Source organism: Hyperolius riggenbachi, chromosome 11, assembly GCF_040937935.1.
Source record: "Hyperolius riggenbachi isolate aHypRig1 chromosome 11, aHypRig1.pri, whole genome shotgun sequence".
Classification (NCBI taxonomy): domain Eukaryota; kingdom Metazoa; phylum Chordata; class Amphibia; order Anura; family Hyperoliidae; genus Hyperolius; species Hyperolius riggenbachi.
This window is the reverse complement of record NC_090656.1, coordinates 188,421,440-188,438,971: the sequence shown is the minus strand read 5'-3', so window position 1 is coordinate 188,438,971 and position 17,532 is coordinate 188,421,440. Positions and strand designations below refer to the sequence as shown.

The window sequence follows — 17,532 nt, the reverse complement described above, 5'->3', positions numbered from 1 at the left end:
CAAATCGCGGTAGTGGAAATTACCTACCGCGATTCCTATGTTAAAAAGCAAACCGTAGCGATTGTAAAATCGCTAGCGGTTTGCGGTTTTGCGATTCAGCCAGCGCAAACGCGCTGGTGGAAAAGGGCCCTTACAACACTTGTTCCGCTGTGACACGACCATGACCCTGACACATATTTATAAGCTATCTGTACTGTTACGGGAAGTTGCTTCATAACTTTTTTTTTTGCCCTGCAGGGGTTTTGACATTGGCAATCACTTCTGTGAATGGATGTATGACTACACCAATGAGAAGTTTCCATTCTTTAAAGCCACTTTCTCAAATTACCCCACCAAGAAACAACAGGTATGAGTTTACACTGAATGGCAGTGGTTGAAAACCGCATCAGAATGGCTTGAGAGGGACATGGAGGATGCTACATTGCATGGCTGTCCTGCTGATCTTCTGCCTCTAATACTTTAGGGCCCGTTTCCAATAGGCCCAGCCTGGATCTGCAGCGTTTCCCTACAGGCGAATCGGTCGGGGAAACTATCCCTCCAATGCTTTGCCGTCCAAATTGCACTTCAGTTCTGGACTGCATGCTGCAGTTTTCTGCAGCACGCGTACAAAACCTAAGCCGAGCAATTCAGCTGTGTGCTCGCATCCTACCAAGTACAGGCGTGCATCCTACAAAACACACGCTGGCGAGGTGGAAACTGGCCCTTAGTCACAGACCCCGAGCAAGCAAGCAAGCAAATCAAAGGTTTGAGATCCTGTAATAAAAAAGTGCCCCTGGGATTACTTCCTTCCGGAGGGGGAAGCCTCTGTGTCCTAATGCCTCTGCAGTAGCCCCAATCCAGTGCTGCCTCTCTCGAAGATCCGCTAATAAGCTTGCCGGAGGAAGCTCCCAGGCGCGGTAAGGCTGGTAACAGGGAGTGATATCTACTTTTTGGATCCAGCACCATATTTTTCTCTTAGGCTCTGGCAGAAATAGCCGAATAGCTGGACCCGGTCGGGGTCCGCTGTACTGCACCTGTGCTAACTCCAAAAGGTAAATATTGGCGTCTGCAGCTGTACGGGGGTCCCAGCGCTGGATCGGGGCTACTGCGGAGGTTGAAGGGAGACTCCTTAGGATCCCAAGGCAAGTAACCCTCCCCCAGATTTTCTGTTTGGTACATACACACGTATGACCAAAGTCAGCTGAGGCAGGCAATAACGACCGCCTCAGACAAGGATCCAGCCTTTGTGAACTGCAGAACACTTCTGTATATACTCCTGCATAAACAGATTGCTTTTACTCCCAAAATGCCCTACAAAACATGTTGGTTTATACTCTGGTACACTACCGGTAAAATAGTGTTCTGAGTGTTATCTTACCCTCCTCCCATGCAAACGTGTACTGTGGCAGTGTGTACCTTTCCCTCTCATCGCTCAGCAACAAGAATTGTCATTGTTTACCCCACTTCTCGCTGCTATAAATACCTATTGTGTGATTTGTTATAATAGATACGTGAGAATGGATAGGGAGAAAACTCACTAGCCCCACTATATTAATGCCTAGGGGGAGGAAAGGTAAACTGTAATGTATTATAAGTTCTAGTGATCATTGAAACACGCCTGCAGTAAAGTTTCACTGTGATGAATAATGTATGGACAGTATTGGCATTCACACAATAGGTGTTTGCCATGGGCAAAGGGGGGAGATAAACAGTGAAACAATACATAAGCAATATGGGAGAGGGTGGAGGTACACATGGATATATTACTTACCTCAGTAGTGGATGGTTCAGAGGTGTCCCAGATCTTCTTTAAGTGTACCAGAGACCTCGTAAAGTAAAGATTTGATACTTTCCCGGGGCTTCCTCCAGCCCCATAAACAAATCTCAGTCCAACGCCGTCCTCCCGCGGTCTGCCATTCAGCCGCGATCAGCCCCAGTAACTGACTCAGTCGGGTCCACTCTGGGTCTTCTGCACATGCGCGGACCTACCATGCATGCATAGTAGACTTGGACTGACACAACTGAGTCAGATGCCGGGGCTGAAGGGCAGACTGCTGGAGGATGGCGAGGGACTCGGATGTATTTATGGGTGCGGGAAGAAGCCCTGGGTAAGTATCAAATCCTTACTTTGAGGTCTCCGGTTTACTTTAAAGCGCAACATTGCAGCAAAGGGTCCCCCTCTAAAGTTGAAACCTATTCCACGTGTGCTAGTCAAATAAGTTCCTTTGGCTGCGCTTCAGACCTTGGACGAGTGGATTTCCAACTGGGCATTTGTGAGTAAGGTCTGTGCATGCCCAGTAGAATAAAGCCACTTGTGCATGGCTTTTTTTCCTCCATGAAGGGGCCCTTCATTTTACTGGGCATGTGTGGACCTTATTTGGTATGCCCAGTTAGGATGCGATTGAGTACGGCAGGAAAAATCTAATGTAACTGGTGCAAGTTCACAAGTACTTGTGGATAGCACTCCTGTAGTAGATTCAAAGTGATGTGCCATGGTCAGTGGGTAAGCACTCCTGGCTCCGTTTTCCATTAGTAGATAGTCGAGGTCGGCATCATCAAAATGTAATTATGCTCTTTAATAAGTTAAGACACATAGACATGTCAAAGCAGCGACAGTTCGGAAAAAGTTCCTCCTTTCTCAAGCCAATATGTCGGAGAAATGTACAGAGGCCTCCAGCACAGAGACCACTCTGTGTGCTGGAGGTCTCTGGTTGGTTAGCAGTGACTGCTCTGAGTGCTGCCTGGAAGGTTTGTTCTTTGTTGCCAGTGCCAGCTGTCTAACGGGTGTTGTGTTGTGTCTTTCAGCTCCACTTCATTTCCAGCTACATGGCCGAGTTTCAGCCAGGGTTTGAGAACCTGAGCAATGAGGAGAGAAGTAAAATGGAGCAAGAAATGTTAATTGAGATTAACAGGTGAGCGGGTTACTCTTTAAAGAGACTCTGTAACATCATAAACCTCCCCTGGGGGGTACTCACCTCGGGTGGGGGAAACCTCCGGATCCTAATGAGGCTTCCCACGCCGTCCTCTGTCCCACGGGGGTCTTACTGCAGCCCTCCGAACAGCCGGCGACAGACCCGACTGTAGATTCAATATTTACCTTTGCTGGCTCCAGCGGGGGCGCTGTGGCTGCTTTCGGCTCGGAAATAGACGGAAATACCCGATCTCTGTCGGGTCCGCTCTACTGCGCAGGCGCCAGGAACTTGCGGGCGGGTATTTCCGCCTACTTCGGAGCCGACAGCCGTCAGAGCGCCTGCGCAGGAGCCGGGAAGGTAAATATTGACGTCATCGCTGCACGGAGGGCTGCAGCGAGACCCCTGAGGGACGGAGGACGGCGTGGGAAGCCTCATTAGGATCCGGAGGCTTCCCCCACCCGAGGTGAGTACCCCCCAGGGGACGTTTTGAAGTTACAGTTCCTCTTTAACACCCTTGGCGGTACGCAGTTTCTGAGGCTGCGTTCCGCCGGGAGGTTTTTTGTCCCAAAATTTTTTATGTCCAAACTTGCTCTGGTCCCCCCCCCCCATGCCCGCCGATCACCGCCGGCTATACGTACCTCGCCACGATCCCACGAAAAAGCGTAGTTTCCCGATCGGCTTCCGGCATTGCTATGGCGACAATCGGAGATGACGTCATCCGCAATCCCGATCAACGTCATCGCGAAGCCTGGAGCCGATTGAGCAGCTGCTCCGGCGTGGGAACGCTGGGAGGTACGTATACCGGAAGCTATTGCGGGGGACCGGAGCAACTTTGATCATACCCGTAGCTAGCGAAACGCTAGCTAAAGCGTATTGCACCATTTTATTTATTTTTTTTTATAAAAATTGTCCTGGGGCCATGTGATCCTCCGCGGCCGCTACCCTGTGTGTAGTACGGGGTTACCGTCAAGGAGGTTAAAGTGGATCCGAGATGAAAAACTAACTATAACCAGTAACTTTTAAAGTGTAGATAGTTTACACAACATATCTAGCTGCAAACCGCTTCAACATTTTATGATTACTTATTCCTGGGCTACAATGTGGGCAGCCATGTTCTGTTTGTCACAGGCTGAGGGCTGGAGATGCTATCAGCTTGCCTGTGTGTAAATTCAGTCCCCTCCCTTCTCCTCCTCTCCTCTGCCTCTGAAATCTCTAGCTAGTAATCCTCCTCCTGCCCAGACTGAGCTCCCATAAGCCCTTGCCACAGTGCCAAGGCACAAAAGGAGCTGTGAGGCTTGTTTAGTTTATAGGGAATTAGAGTATTAAAACAAAAAAAAGTATTTGGCTTGAGGAATGCCATATAAACTATATGAAAGGAACACAATTATGCAATGAGTAAAAGTTTATCTCGGATCCACTTTAAAAATAGCAGCTGAGCAATCTGTTCTATTATTTTGGTGGGCCAATGAGTGATACACACCAGACAGTAGTGCTGGTTTGTTGTCTGGTGATCCAGTACATGTGTGTCGCCAAAAGACCTTGTGGGACCCCGGCACCGACACTAAATTCACATACAGGACTATCACAAAGCATTGTCTTTGGTGGAGGAAAATCTAGCATCTGTGTAGCCTTAGGGCAGTTTCACATTAGCAGCCCTAATTTAAGTTGCGGTGTGATTGAATGATTGCAATACAACGCCGAAAAGTGGCTTCATAAACACCTACGTTGATGTGCCGTAATGTAATTTTCTGGCAGCAAACAAAACTATAAGTGAGGCTCACTTCCTGTGACCAAAATACAAATAGCAAGGAAGTGTACTGACAAACTATGCGTCTGTGCATGCGCAATGCAATGCGAAAGTAGTGCCATTGACTTGCATGACTTCCAGTCACTGCAAGTCACCGCTGATGTTGACTCCTAATGCGCTGATGAGTTTGTGTCAGATGCAATACTTCCGGTGCGATACACCACATCAGATATGAAATGTCTCTTAGGGCCCGTTTCCACCGGAAACCGCTCTGAATCCGCAGTTTCCCAGCAGGCAAATCGCGCAGGGAAGCTCTGCCATAGGAAACTATGGTGCCGCCGGCCGAATAGCTTACTCTAGTGATTTGGCCGACACTGCCCACAGTTTTCGCGCGGGAGGCTGCTAATCCCATAGCCGTGCATGGGACGGCTTCTGGGATTCACCTGCGTTCCCGCACACCCGGAAGTGCCGCCTCGTGTCTCACTGACGCGTGTGGCACAAGTGGAAACGGGCCCTTAGACTTTCATTACTTTAGCCTTACCCTGTGGTAAAAACTGGTAACATAAAACAATAAAAACACTCTAGTGTGAAAGGGGCCTCAGGGTATCTGATGTGTTGGTTATTTTGGATGAACAATGCATTGTCAGCAAAGTTCAAGAACAGACATTTAGCAACCCACCACCAATCCAGAGCAGGCGAGCAATCATTAAAGTGTTGGCCAATTAACTCTAAAAGGGGGGAAATCTTAACTCCAAATAGCAATCAGATAAAATCCCTTGATTGATATGCTACTTGTTAAAAGACAGGGCCGAGGTTAAAAAGAAACAAATCTACTTACCTGGGGAGGTTTTTTCCAGCCCCTGGCAGCCTATCTCCCTTGCAGAATCTCATCTCCCAGCCAGTGTCCTGCGGTCCCCTCCGTTGCAGATGCAGACCTCACCAGGTCGGCATCTTCTGCACGATCACGCTCACGTGCCCTGGAGCATTCAGCACAGAATGCTTTCAGCTGCAGGAGCGCAACAGCAGGAGCAGAAGATGCCTGGCTGGGAGCTGGACTTCTGCAAGGGAGATAGGCTGCCAGGGGCTGGAGAAAGCACCAGGTAAGTAGATTTTGGGTTGAAAGCACACCTGTGAGTCCACCCCCCCCCCCCCCAAATAAAAAGGTAAAGGAAAGCATTTGGATGACTAAGAGGCTCCCCTGATCCTCCTGCAGCCCACCAGATGGGACCCTCTTCCTCCTGGACCCACACCTGACCCTGTATGAGCGCAGGAAGGCTTGTTCAGTAGCGTGGAGGAAAAAGCCATGCACAAGCGGCACTGTGCTGGTGCGTGGGTCGAGAGCGTACAATGCGAACCTATTCGTATGGAGTGAAGTAGGGGGAAAGTGTGTATTGCTCAATTCTTAGGTATTTTTGCTTTTTCTTTATTCCTATTAGGTTTGCACTCGCTTCCCACTTCTTCTGGGCTCTTTGGTCCATTGTACAAGCAAAAATCTCCGCCATTGAGTTTGGCTATATGGTAAGTACTAATGCCCTACATGCCTCAACACATTGGGCTCTATTCACAAAACTTCTCATACATTACTTATTTATCGCCTAATTGATAAAAATAATCTTTCGGGACATTTACAAGCAAAATAATCATTTAAAGTAAATTGCACCTAATTAACTTCATTTCAATATTACTTTTCTTACCTTAATTATATTTTTGCTCTGTGGAAGCTTAAAAATGTAACATAAATAAGGTGAAAACAAAGAAAAAAACAGGTGAAAAAGCTTTGTGAATCACGCCCATTGTCTTAAAATGTTCTAAACCGAGATGTGCAGCATTGCTGAAAGTATTGCTCGTTCTTGTGGCTGATCGTAATAGTTGTAATTTTGTATAGATTGTGTGTAAGGAGATTTTTAGAGAGATTGCATGGAAAGGACCACAATACTGAACATTCTATCAGCCTATATTCATTCTACAGAAGCAGTATAAAACACTCAATATACCACTGTGTGAAATATATACGCAAAAGTCACTTTTTCATAGATAATACTTTATAGAGATGCTTGTTGCTTCAATCATGTTCTAAACCATAATTTAGCCACGCCTCCATCCAATCTACTGAAAAGGGAGGGGCAAAAGTCATGCAAGTTCCTTCCAGAAATAGCTGCGGGAGGAAAAGCTAAAGGGACGCACTGTTTAGTGTTAGGTGGGAACAAAAAAGTGTAGGGTTTTAGTTTGCTTAAAGGACATCCAAGGTGGAAAAAAAATTGAGATAAACAATTATATCAATCCTCCTTCTCCTAAAAATGACTTAATCTAATCTAATTTTTAGGTATTTAATGTTTCTTGGCCTCTTCTCAATGGCACATTTAGTGGCGTATGCCAGAGCTAAAATCTATGAACTATTGTCCTTTTTTTTTTATCTCTCTTCTGCTCTGAGGCCATTTTCTGCCTGGAAAGTGTTTTATGGCTGTAATTCTGTATCAGTGAGGGACAGAAACTGTCACTTGCATACCTGATTTTTAACTCTTTCAGGCAGATAAAGTAAAAAAAAAGCATAGTTATTTGGGTGCTTGGCCCTGTACATACACATGTCTATCTGATCATGTCAAATGTCACCTCAGGTGCCCTTTAAGCTTAAGATAGGGCCCTGATAAATAGTGCAGTATACTTGCATTACTGATCATAAACCCCTTTTAAGATGGTGGCATGTCAGCCTAACACTGTATGTAAATTACAAGCTGATACTTTATGTATATACTGAAAGTAAACTAACTGCAATGTGTCCCCTATGTGCTTCAAAAAAATGTTCCAAAACATTCTTTTAGAGGTCCTTCCTCTCCCTTTCCGATAGATATTGTCTCTACACTCCTTATTCCTGTAGTGATGTTATCAGTACTTCAGGAAATACTATGTACTAGCCGACCCGCGGCGTAGCATACGCCGCATAAGAGGGTAGAGGACAGGAAGGGGGTATTGGGCACAGCGGCGGGGAGGGGGGTTGGACCCCCCCTCAACTGGGTCCCCCATGTGTGCTCTACCTCCAGCTTAAGCTCAACAGGAACCCTCCCCCTCCAGCTTAAGCTCAGCAGGAACCCCCCCCCTCACCTGGGTCCCCCATGTGCGCTCCCCCTCCTGCTTAAGCACAGTAGCAGCTGCCACTATTAGTAAGAGGCAGCGGGCGGGGATGACTCACCTCTTCCGTGTTCCATTGTGCATTCCACTGTCGTCACTTCCTGCAATGCCGCACACTGTATTGGTGTAATTTGCCTTTTTACAACAGAAGGAAATCTGCAATAATTCAGCTATAAGTGAACATTTGTGGTTACCCACAATGCACTGCTACTAAATATGCAAATTACCCCTTTTCCCCCTTGGCAAGCCAAGCAAGCATCCAGAGGCGCTGGTGTATAGCAAGCATATAACTTTAAATTTTACAGTCATATCAAACCCACATGTAGACAGCCTGTTTCAGACTTTTGGTCCACATCAGTACATAGCACGGATTGATACGGCTGTATGAGATAGGGCTTGGACCAGTACAACAGAGTAACCAAGCAGCTCAGGGTGACCCAAACCACTCGGAATGTATAGGGGGATAAAAGGAACCAAAAAGCCCTCCTACTAAAAAAGCAAAGCTTGGTGTTATTTGCCTTCCTAAAACAGAAGGAAATATGCAATAATTCATCTATAAGTGAACATTTGTGGTTACCCACAATGCACTGCTACTAAATATGCAAATAATTCCTTTTCACCCTTAGTAAGCCAAGCAAGCATCCAGAACCACTGGTGTATAGCAAGCCTATAGCTTTAAATTTTACACAGCCATATCAAACCCGCATGTGACAGCCTGTTTCAGACTTTTGGTCCTCATCTGTACATGGCAAGGATTGATATGGCTGTATGAGATAGGGCTTGGACCAGTACAACAAGGTAACCAAGCAGATCAGGGTGACCCAAACCACTCGGAATGTATAGGTGGCTAAAAGGAACCAAAAAGACCTTCTACTAAAAAAATCAAAGCTTGGTGTAATTTGCCTTCTTAAAACAGAAGAAAATCTGCAATAATTCAGCTCTAAGTGAACATTTGTGATTACCCACAATGCACTGCACTAAATATGCAAATTATTCCTTTTCACCCTTGGCAAATCAAGCAAGCCTATAGCTTTAAGTTTTACACAGTCATATCAAACCCACATGTGATAGCCTATTTCAGACATTTGGTCCTCAACAGTACATAGCAGAGATTGATAAGGCTGTATGAGATGGGGCTTGGACCAGTACAACAGAGTAACCAAGCAGCTCAGGGTGACCCAAACTACTAAGAATGTATAGGAGGATAAAAGAGACCAAAAAGCCCTCCTACTAAAAAATGCAAAGCTTGGTGTAATTTTCCTTCTTAAAACAGAAGCAAAACTGCAATAATTCAGCTATAAGTGAACATTTGTGGTTACCCACAATGCACTGCTACTGAATATGCAAATTATCCCTCTTTGCCCTTGGTTTGATTTGACACTACTTCTTCTTCTTGCTTGGACCAGCCCCTTCTTCTTGCTTGGACCGGCCCTGGGGGCAGGGCGCTACTTCTTCTTCTTGCTTGAAGGTTGGGGCACTTACTCTATTATATATATATATATATATAGATGGATTACGAAGAGCCATGTTTGAACCACACAGATGTGGCATGCGAGTATTTTAAAACAGAACTAAAATCGGTCATGCAAATATCTTGCACCGTTGCAGCCTCACTTTGTGTAATTGATTGTAACAAAGCGATAAACAGGACTCCTATTAACCTATGCTATAGAGATTGAGTAGTATGGGTCACATTGCATATGGAGAGCATACTGTTAACTGTAATTATCTTTTTCTCCTTTCAGGAATATGCCACGGCGAGATTTGATGCCTACTTCTTGCAAAAGAGGAAGCTGGGGCTGTAATTCATGGACATGAACTGGAAATCCTTCCAGCTCCAATGTATCTTGGATATAGTGGGGCTCAGCAATGGTGTCTGAAACAAATGGTCTACGTTTTCTTAGCAACCAGTCAGATCTCTCCTTTCCTTTCATTCATGCACTGCAGATTAGAATATAGGGAGCTTCTGTTTGCTATGGGCAGCTGCTGGTTCTGCATTCAGACACTTTTTTTTATATGTGCGATAATGTTCTCTTGGAACATTTATCTTCAACGTGAATGTAATTTAGTTGAACGTTTACAAGACTGATTTCTAAAAGCTAGAAGACAGAAGTTTGTTTTGTTTGTTTTGTTTTTTTAAGATATCTACGCTTTTTGAGCAAGTATTCACGAGTATGCTGCCTATGGCGATATTGCATAGGCATCTCTCGACTCTTGGGAACACTATAGCTTTAGCTGCAAGGAGACTACCTGTTCACTGAAAAGCTGATGATGCAGATCTGCAGACATGTGCTTGCTTCTTTTTCCCTTCAAAAAATCTTTGCACCAATGGGGTTGATCCTGACAGTCTACAGGTGGTCGGGAGTAAAAATTTGATGCTAAAGGTTGCTAGGCTTATGTATTTCACCGCTTGTTATTCCTAATTAAGCCTAATTAAGCTTTGGTTTCCCCACTGATCTCCTCACTGACACCCTGCCGGGAATTTTCACTTGACTTTGTGTCTCTACAATGTAATTATCAGCTAAATTGAAACTACAGTTTTGTTGAAACATTCCAACCAGATCAGAGGTCAACTCTACAGAGCTTTATTTGCATAACCTTGACTGTTCCTTTTGTTCTATAGACCATGAAATAGCTACCTCCCAGTTAAGTGCTTTTGTAGAAGGGCCTACCTTTTACTTTGATCACTTTTGGTAGCCCGTAGATGTCCAGTTTTCCACTGAAGAAAGGACTTGGTACAGTTAACCAAAAGCAAGTGCTTGTAATCTGACATCAAATTCTGTCTAGCTGCCCGGGGAAGATCAAAGAGCTTATTACAGAATGCGACATGAGGAAACTTGAAAAGCCAGCTATAAAGGAAAAAAAGAATGCCCAGAAATATAATCTTAAATGTTTTGGAAACTTTAGAAATAATAATTTCCTTCAAGTTGAAATTTAGATGATTTTTTTTAAATTAAGTTTTCATGATAATTCTCTCCGCAAGAAGGCCAACATGGCCAAAAATATCTGTAGACGCATCTACTTCAGAAATACAAAAGCATAAAGTAGATACTCAAGTGCTGCATGCTCCCAAAACTCAATACCCCCCTCCCCAAGATAGATTATGATAGTTAATATTGCAAACAACTTTGAACTATGTTTTCAGTTTTTGGCAAAACTGGAGTTCCAATTCAAGGACACAGCTCTGTCATTACTTTGATTGTCTCTAGGTCTCAGATGTAGCTATTAGACCTATAGAGACCTACAGCAGCTAAACCATTTCCAGCAACAGGAAGTAATGACATGTAATGCAGGTGCTGTGGTTATGTCACACTATACTACGATGTAGCTGGAATTAAGGAGGAACTCTATCTGCGAATGAACTATTTCATGGGCGATATGTATGTCTTCCAAGTGCCTCCAGCAATTTTTACTGGGTCCATTTGTGCTATCATCAATGCTAAGAGCACACATCTGTAGCACAATCAGCATAGCTCCAAATGCCATCCAGGCTTCTGCCAAAGCAATGCAAGAAACTTCCACAGATTAGCTCGTCTGCAAGACACGCCCCCATGACCATTTGTGTCACCTCAACCCACTCTTATCGAGGGGGCGTTGCTACAAGCAATATAGTTTCATCACCCATCTAAGGGTAGGACAACCTTTCTAAATGTATAAGCATGGACCAGGCAACTTGTGTTACCAAGCTACCTGCCTTAGTTTAGTTCCACTTTAATCTCTGCTACAAAGGCGCTACGGTGACCTCATCCTTATTGAATAGACTGCTTCCTCAGAGATGTGACTATAAACCACCTCAGCATTTTTTACAAGCTCAGTCTGAAACTTGTGAAGCAGGACTTTTGTATTTTAATTTTGAAAATGTAAATATTGTAAAAGCGGTTAATACTGTATATTGTAATGTTTCTCACTGTTTTGTACCTTTGTACTTTAATGCCTGGAAGTTTTTACTCCTATTCTCGTTAGAAGTGAAAATCTCTACCAAATGTACATCATGTTTATCATGTTACACCAACACTGGATGGGATGTCACCTTAAGGCTTACTGGCTGGTGCCCAGCAGAATAGCAGATACTCAGAAGGACCAAAGTGACTCAGTCCTTATGTCTTATTATGCCGGGGGGGATCTGCATACAGAACGCTTTGTCACCTTTTAACCAGCAAGCTGGAATGTACCAAGAATAGAACACAAGCAAACTTTGCTCACAGCAACCAATAACAGCATAGATTTCAACACAGGACAACAAGCACATTCCAGTTGCTATGTAGAAGCATATATTGGTACTGCTTATCTTTATAGATGTCCTGTTATGCATTTCAAAGGTATATAGAGGCCATGTGTGATAAGCCATACATGGGCACTGACCTTCATTTAAAAAATCCTTTGTGTAAGGAAATAGTCTTAGCTGGAACCCCCCTTTAAGTTCCTATATATTCTCTATACATCGCCCACAGATTTGGCAGCTGGGCCTGATTTAGTGAAACATTTGCTTCCACTTAAATTTCCAAGTTCTCAAATTTCCAACCTTTGAAAGTTGAACTTCAGGACAGTCGCCCATTGCTCAGTTGGACAGCCAGGCAAGCAAAAATGTAGGGTATGTGACAGGGGAATTTTACCCTGATGCTGTTTAATTGCTGGGGTCGTGTCTGTACGTGCAGCAATCCATACAGAGGCTTGCTGTATGTTACACCAATCTAGTGCAGACATAACTGGCTCAGCTGTTTAGAAATAGTAATTCATAGTTATATTATACCCCATACAGTATATAAGTTTGCAGCCCACGTAAAAAAAAAGGCAAAAAAAAGAGAGAGAGAGAGAGAGAAGGGAGCATAATTGTTGGCATTGGGTTAGGCATGATTGGAAAGGCTAGGACAGAAATAAGGGCTTTGTTCACTTTGCTCTTAGAATCTGAGTCTGCCTGGGCACACAGGTAAGGATTTAGAGTGATGCAGTCACTGTGATATTCTGCATCAGTGCTGGTTTAAAAAAAAAAATGCTTACTGACAGTTTAGCTGTTAAGTAAATTTGTCAGTATATGAAAGTGCCGAGTCAGGAGCAGAAATGATGCAAGGGCACTCACTGTATGAGTCAACATTACCCTCGTCAGGGGTGTAACTAGGGGCGAGCAGACCCTGCGACTACAGGGGGGGCAGAGCTGTGGGAGGGTCCCAACTACTAACCTTCCATTTCTCTGATACTCCAGATGAGGTGTTTTTGTGGCTACACATGTTATGGGTGTGAAGATCCTGATGGCCACACTTGTTTTATGACCCTTGTATAAGGGTGAGGGTCACTAAGGGAGGCAAGGGAAGGGTTGTGAACATAAAGGCGGGCCCATCAATGTTCTGCTGGGAGGGCATGATTTGTAGTTATGCCCTTAACCCTAGTGTTAGAATTTAGATGTACCTTATATTGCATTACAGAACTATAGGTTGCCTATGGCTACACCCAAGGTCGGACTGGGACACTGGGGGCCCACCAAAGAAATTTCAACCTGGGGCCCACACATCCCATGATTGCGGTGAAAAAAGGGCGTGGCCATGCACCAGAAGGTGGGCGTGGTCATGATGTATTATGGACAGGGCCAAATGTACATGATCTTAGCAGCATTGTAATTCAGAGACACTGCTGCCCAGCAAAACTTTGCATAGAGTCCCCTCCTTCAGTATAAAGTAATGTCCTTCTTTGCAGAGGTTGCAACCGCATCAGGGCCCTTGGGCCAAAGGGGCCCCGAAGGGCCCTCCCTCAACTACAGTATTACCTCTCTATTGGTCCTGTGCTCATAATAATCACTTCTATAGATACTTTGAACAGTGGTAATCATTAACAAGCTATTTCCCATCCCCTTCTTGCACCTCTGACACTGTAGTTGCCATTGGCAAGTTTTGGTGCGTCATATCAATTGTTATGTATAGAGTGCTTGGGGGGCCCCATTGTAAAACTTGCATCGTGGCCTACAGCTCCTTAGCGACGCCACTGCTCTCAGCATGAGTGATTACAGCACTGAGAAGAGAATGTTTGTGCTGTAGGCAGCAATTGGAGCTCTGTCAGACAAGGAGGGGGGGGGGGGGCCACCAGAGACCTGGAGGTAGGGCCCACTGAGGGAAAAAACTGTACTACTGTGGCCCAGTTCGACCCTGGCTACACCCAAGGATAGGTTAGCTTAACTGCCGTAGTTTGTTCAGCCATTGATGCTGCCCCATGCAGTACCCGTTCATTGTGTCAGCACTCGGTTTGGGGGACTTTCATATCATGCTGCAGAGTTTACCTCTCATTGTAAACCTGGTTACATTGTACAAATGTGATTCTATTTGCCAACATTCATGTTTTCTGTGGCTAGTCTAAGCATAGTAATAGCTAGCATTTGTATTAATAGCATGTTTGCCTTTTCAAGGGTGAATTTGCATTACTCTGCTGTGAATATAAGAAGGAATAATTAGTGTTACGTAGTTTATTCTGGTGGTTTTACAATGCTGATGTTGAACTCCAGGTTTGCCATTTAAATAATTATACTGTATACTAGTGTCGGACTTGACAGGTTATATTTAACCACTTCATAGCCACGCCTTTTTGTCTTTTAGTCTTTAGATTCTTGGACCACAACTTTTTTTTTTTTTTACACTTTTGCTCGGCCAATGTGCTGTTTTTTTTATTATACACACACACACACATATATATATATATAAAATTTTCTCAGAGATAAGAGACAGCAAAAATGAGAAGAATGCATTTTTGGCTACATATCAATATGTAAATGAGATACATGGAGATATATTTTACCTGAAGGTGTAACTGTATTGTGCACTGCTTTGCATCAGTGTAGGCGCTCTTCCCACAATGCAGTGCTTGTGAATGGGTCAGCCTGGATGGGTAGGGCTGATATGGTCCGATTTGCTCTAATAAGCATGGAAGGCTGACCAGGATACTACCAGCCCTACAATCTGCATTCGGTTTTTCAGAACCGCAGTGGTTCTGGGAGTAAGACTGTGACACAAATGGCATCGTTTTACCTGGAGTTCAGCTTTAAAGAAACTAAATGAACTCTGCTGAAAACACGACAGTAAAAGATCACTGCCATAGCTTGAGTTCTATGCCTGATCTGACACTCAATGCTGTCAGTATTATGTGTCTGCACACAGCATCGAGATTTTCATTCCTTCGCTATTACTGATTATTTTAAATATAAAGTGTTATGTAACGGATTCTTTACTTGATAATCTTTTGGCTATGAATCTCTATGGGGGTTTTAAGAATTGTATTAATTACAGAAATACTGTGTATTAAAATTTCTAAGGTGAAATAGGTGACAATTTATATAATATCCTTTTTTGTTAGAGGAATATTGACTAAGTTTATCCTCAATGTTACGGCCTAACTCCTGTCTGCAAAAATTCACCACAGATTAGGCTCGAAAGGGATCACTTTAAATTCGACCTGAAGTAAACTTTCCCAGACTGTGTGTTCTACATGCCTGAATAATATTGTTTTACTGGTCGCCCCACCTTGCTGGTCAGAGTTCCAGAATCTGCTCTCAGTTACATGGGGGATGCCATCTTGCATTTTACAGGCTTTTGTGAACAATAGGCAGCCCTGGGGGGTTTCATAGTCACTTATTCTTCAAGTGGTGAAGACCTATAGTGCCATATATACTATGGCATGGAGTTAGGCAGTAACATTCTTCTGTAAAGCACATATTGGGGGACCTTTATAAAATTACACCTGCTGGTGTAGTGGTAAGATAAGCTTTTCCATAGCAGTGACTGATGGCAACATTCCCAGCATGTAAGCACTGGCGTTTGAGCTGTATTTGCATTGTTAAGCCATGCCAAACAAACATTATTTTAAAGGTGGTCCGAATGCCAGAAGTCACCAACTCCTTATGCTGCACCTGTGAACCATATGCCATAACAGTGTAGGAAACCTTCGGAGGCTCGTTTACAAAGAAAAGTGGAGAGGTTACCTCAAATTACTAAGAGATGAGGTTTTCTGACTTGCATCGGAATTGGGCCAGTCAAATGCCTCAAACTTTGATTAGCGCAATTCCATAAAAACAAGGATTCTGATTGGCTGCTTTGGTATCTTCGTTGCTGTGTTTGTAACTGAGCCTCTTTGTGTTTCCTGAGGGAAGTTGGCATATGAAATTTCCTGCTGTGATTAGCCTGAATTTCACCCATGTATTAATATTATAGTTAGATGAGGGCCAACTTTATTGCCTACCTTCAAACGGTTGTGTTTTTTTGTTTTTCTATGTAGAGCAACAATGTTGACAATGTGATAATAGCAATTAAACTGTGAAATGCTATGACACTATTTGCTAAAGATTGCAACAGACTCTTTTCTTTCATTTCTACCTGAGGCACATATGAAAAGGAAAAATGTTATGTACAAATGTGTAATTTTTCCTTCTGTATCATAAATGTAAATGCTGTATTTTTATATTAAAATATGCATTGTGAATATTTGGTGTGTTTTATTTTTAACATCCGAGTAAAGGAAGGGTGACCGCAATTCTATCCTCTCCCCAACCTTTCTCCATCCAGCTCCCAACTCCCCCAACCAGCCACTTCTTCAATCAGTCCATACCTGGTACTTCCAAATCCTGTTCCCATGGCACCCAAGTTTATCTGTAATGCTATGATTGCATTACTAGTTCAATACACCATAATTGCTAAGGCCTGGTTCACATCTGCGTTTTTTGTGGATCCGGCCATCTGGATCCGGGAAAACGGTCCGTTTTTACAGCCAGTGTGCTGTAAAACATCCGTTTTCCATAGGTTCCTATTATGCTACAAAACTTTCCGTTTTGCTGAGCCAAATGGTCTGGAAAATCCTGACCTGCTGCACTTTTTTTGTCCATTCAGTGGAGCGGACCACGGAACCGTACAGCTGGTTCCGTTGACAAGACCTAATGTGAACCGAGCCTTAGGAGCCCACACTTGTTGATAGAAACTTAAAGATGATCTGTGGTGAATTTACAGCACATTAAAATAAACATATTACTGTTTCCACCATTATTCCCCCTCTTCATTTCTCCTATTTTTGCTGCTCCCCGCTGCCATTAAATAACTTAATTAATAAAATATCATTTTTAAACCTTTGGGCCTAGATGGCTGCAATGTAAAGTGCTTTTGGGTTAGTACACAGTCTCTGTGTATTGCTGTGAGCTGAGCTGAAGCCACAGGAGGCAGATCTCCCTCCCCCTGCTAGCTGGAGCTTGCAAAAATGTCAGGTATGACTCCTCAGATGATGTGCAGCAGGAGGAGGGAGAGGCAGATAGCAGGGAGGAACAGCTGTATATTGGTCTAACTAGACCAATAATTAGAAAGGAGCAGGAGAGAGACAGCACAGCTGTTTCTACATGAGACAGGGAAAAAAGATTAGTACTTATGAAAGGAACATATCTCTTCATTTAAATTGCATTTTGAAAAAGGGCCACAGAACCCTTTACGTTTACTAAAAGAAAATATTTAAGATAATGCAGAACACAAGCAATATTTATTTTTATTTATTTATTGTATTTATAAAGCGCCAACATATTACGCAGCGTTGATATTTTATATACAACCTGGAATTATAACATTTGACACTACTATGATCATACTTAACTCTTCCTCTGGGTGGCCTTTCCTGTTGCTTGTCACTTACTATTATAACCTTCTGAACCTTCCCGGCCTTCACCTTCTCTTCCTTTCTATGGATAGAGCTGGCAGACACTAAAGGTCATCATCTTTCCCATTCCCTTATCATCAAAACTTCCGCCTACTTTCACAA

At 43.7% G+C, this 17,532-nt stretch overlaps 1 protein-coding gene across 2 annotated transcripts in view; it reads left to right on the top strand.

Annotated features, from left to right (window-relative positions):
* Positions 1-16,218, top strand: part of CHKA (choline kinase alpha) — a 63,953-nt gene extending 47,735 nt beyond the window's left edge. For both annotated transcript variants that reach the window (XM_068260583.1, XM_068260584.1), the window contains 4 exons: positions 238-346; positions 2,785-2,891; positions 6,075-6,156; positions 9,510-16,218. In XM_068260583.1, the coding sequence (XP_068116684.1) occupies positions 238-346; positions 2,785-2,891; positions 6,075-6,156; positions 9,510-9,569 (358 nt within the window). In that variant the 3' untranslated portion in view covers positions 9,570-16,218. The remainder of the gene's footprint in view (positions 1-237; positions 347-2,784; positions 2,892-6,074; positions 6,157-9,509) is intronic.
* The last annotated feature ends 1,314 nt before the right edge of the window (positions 16,219-17,532 follow it).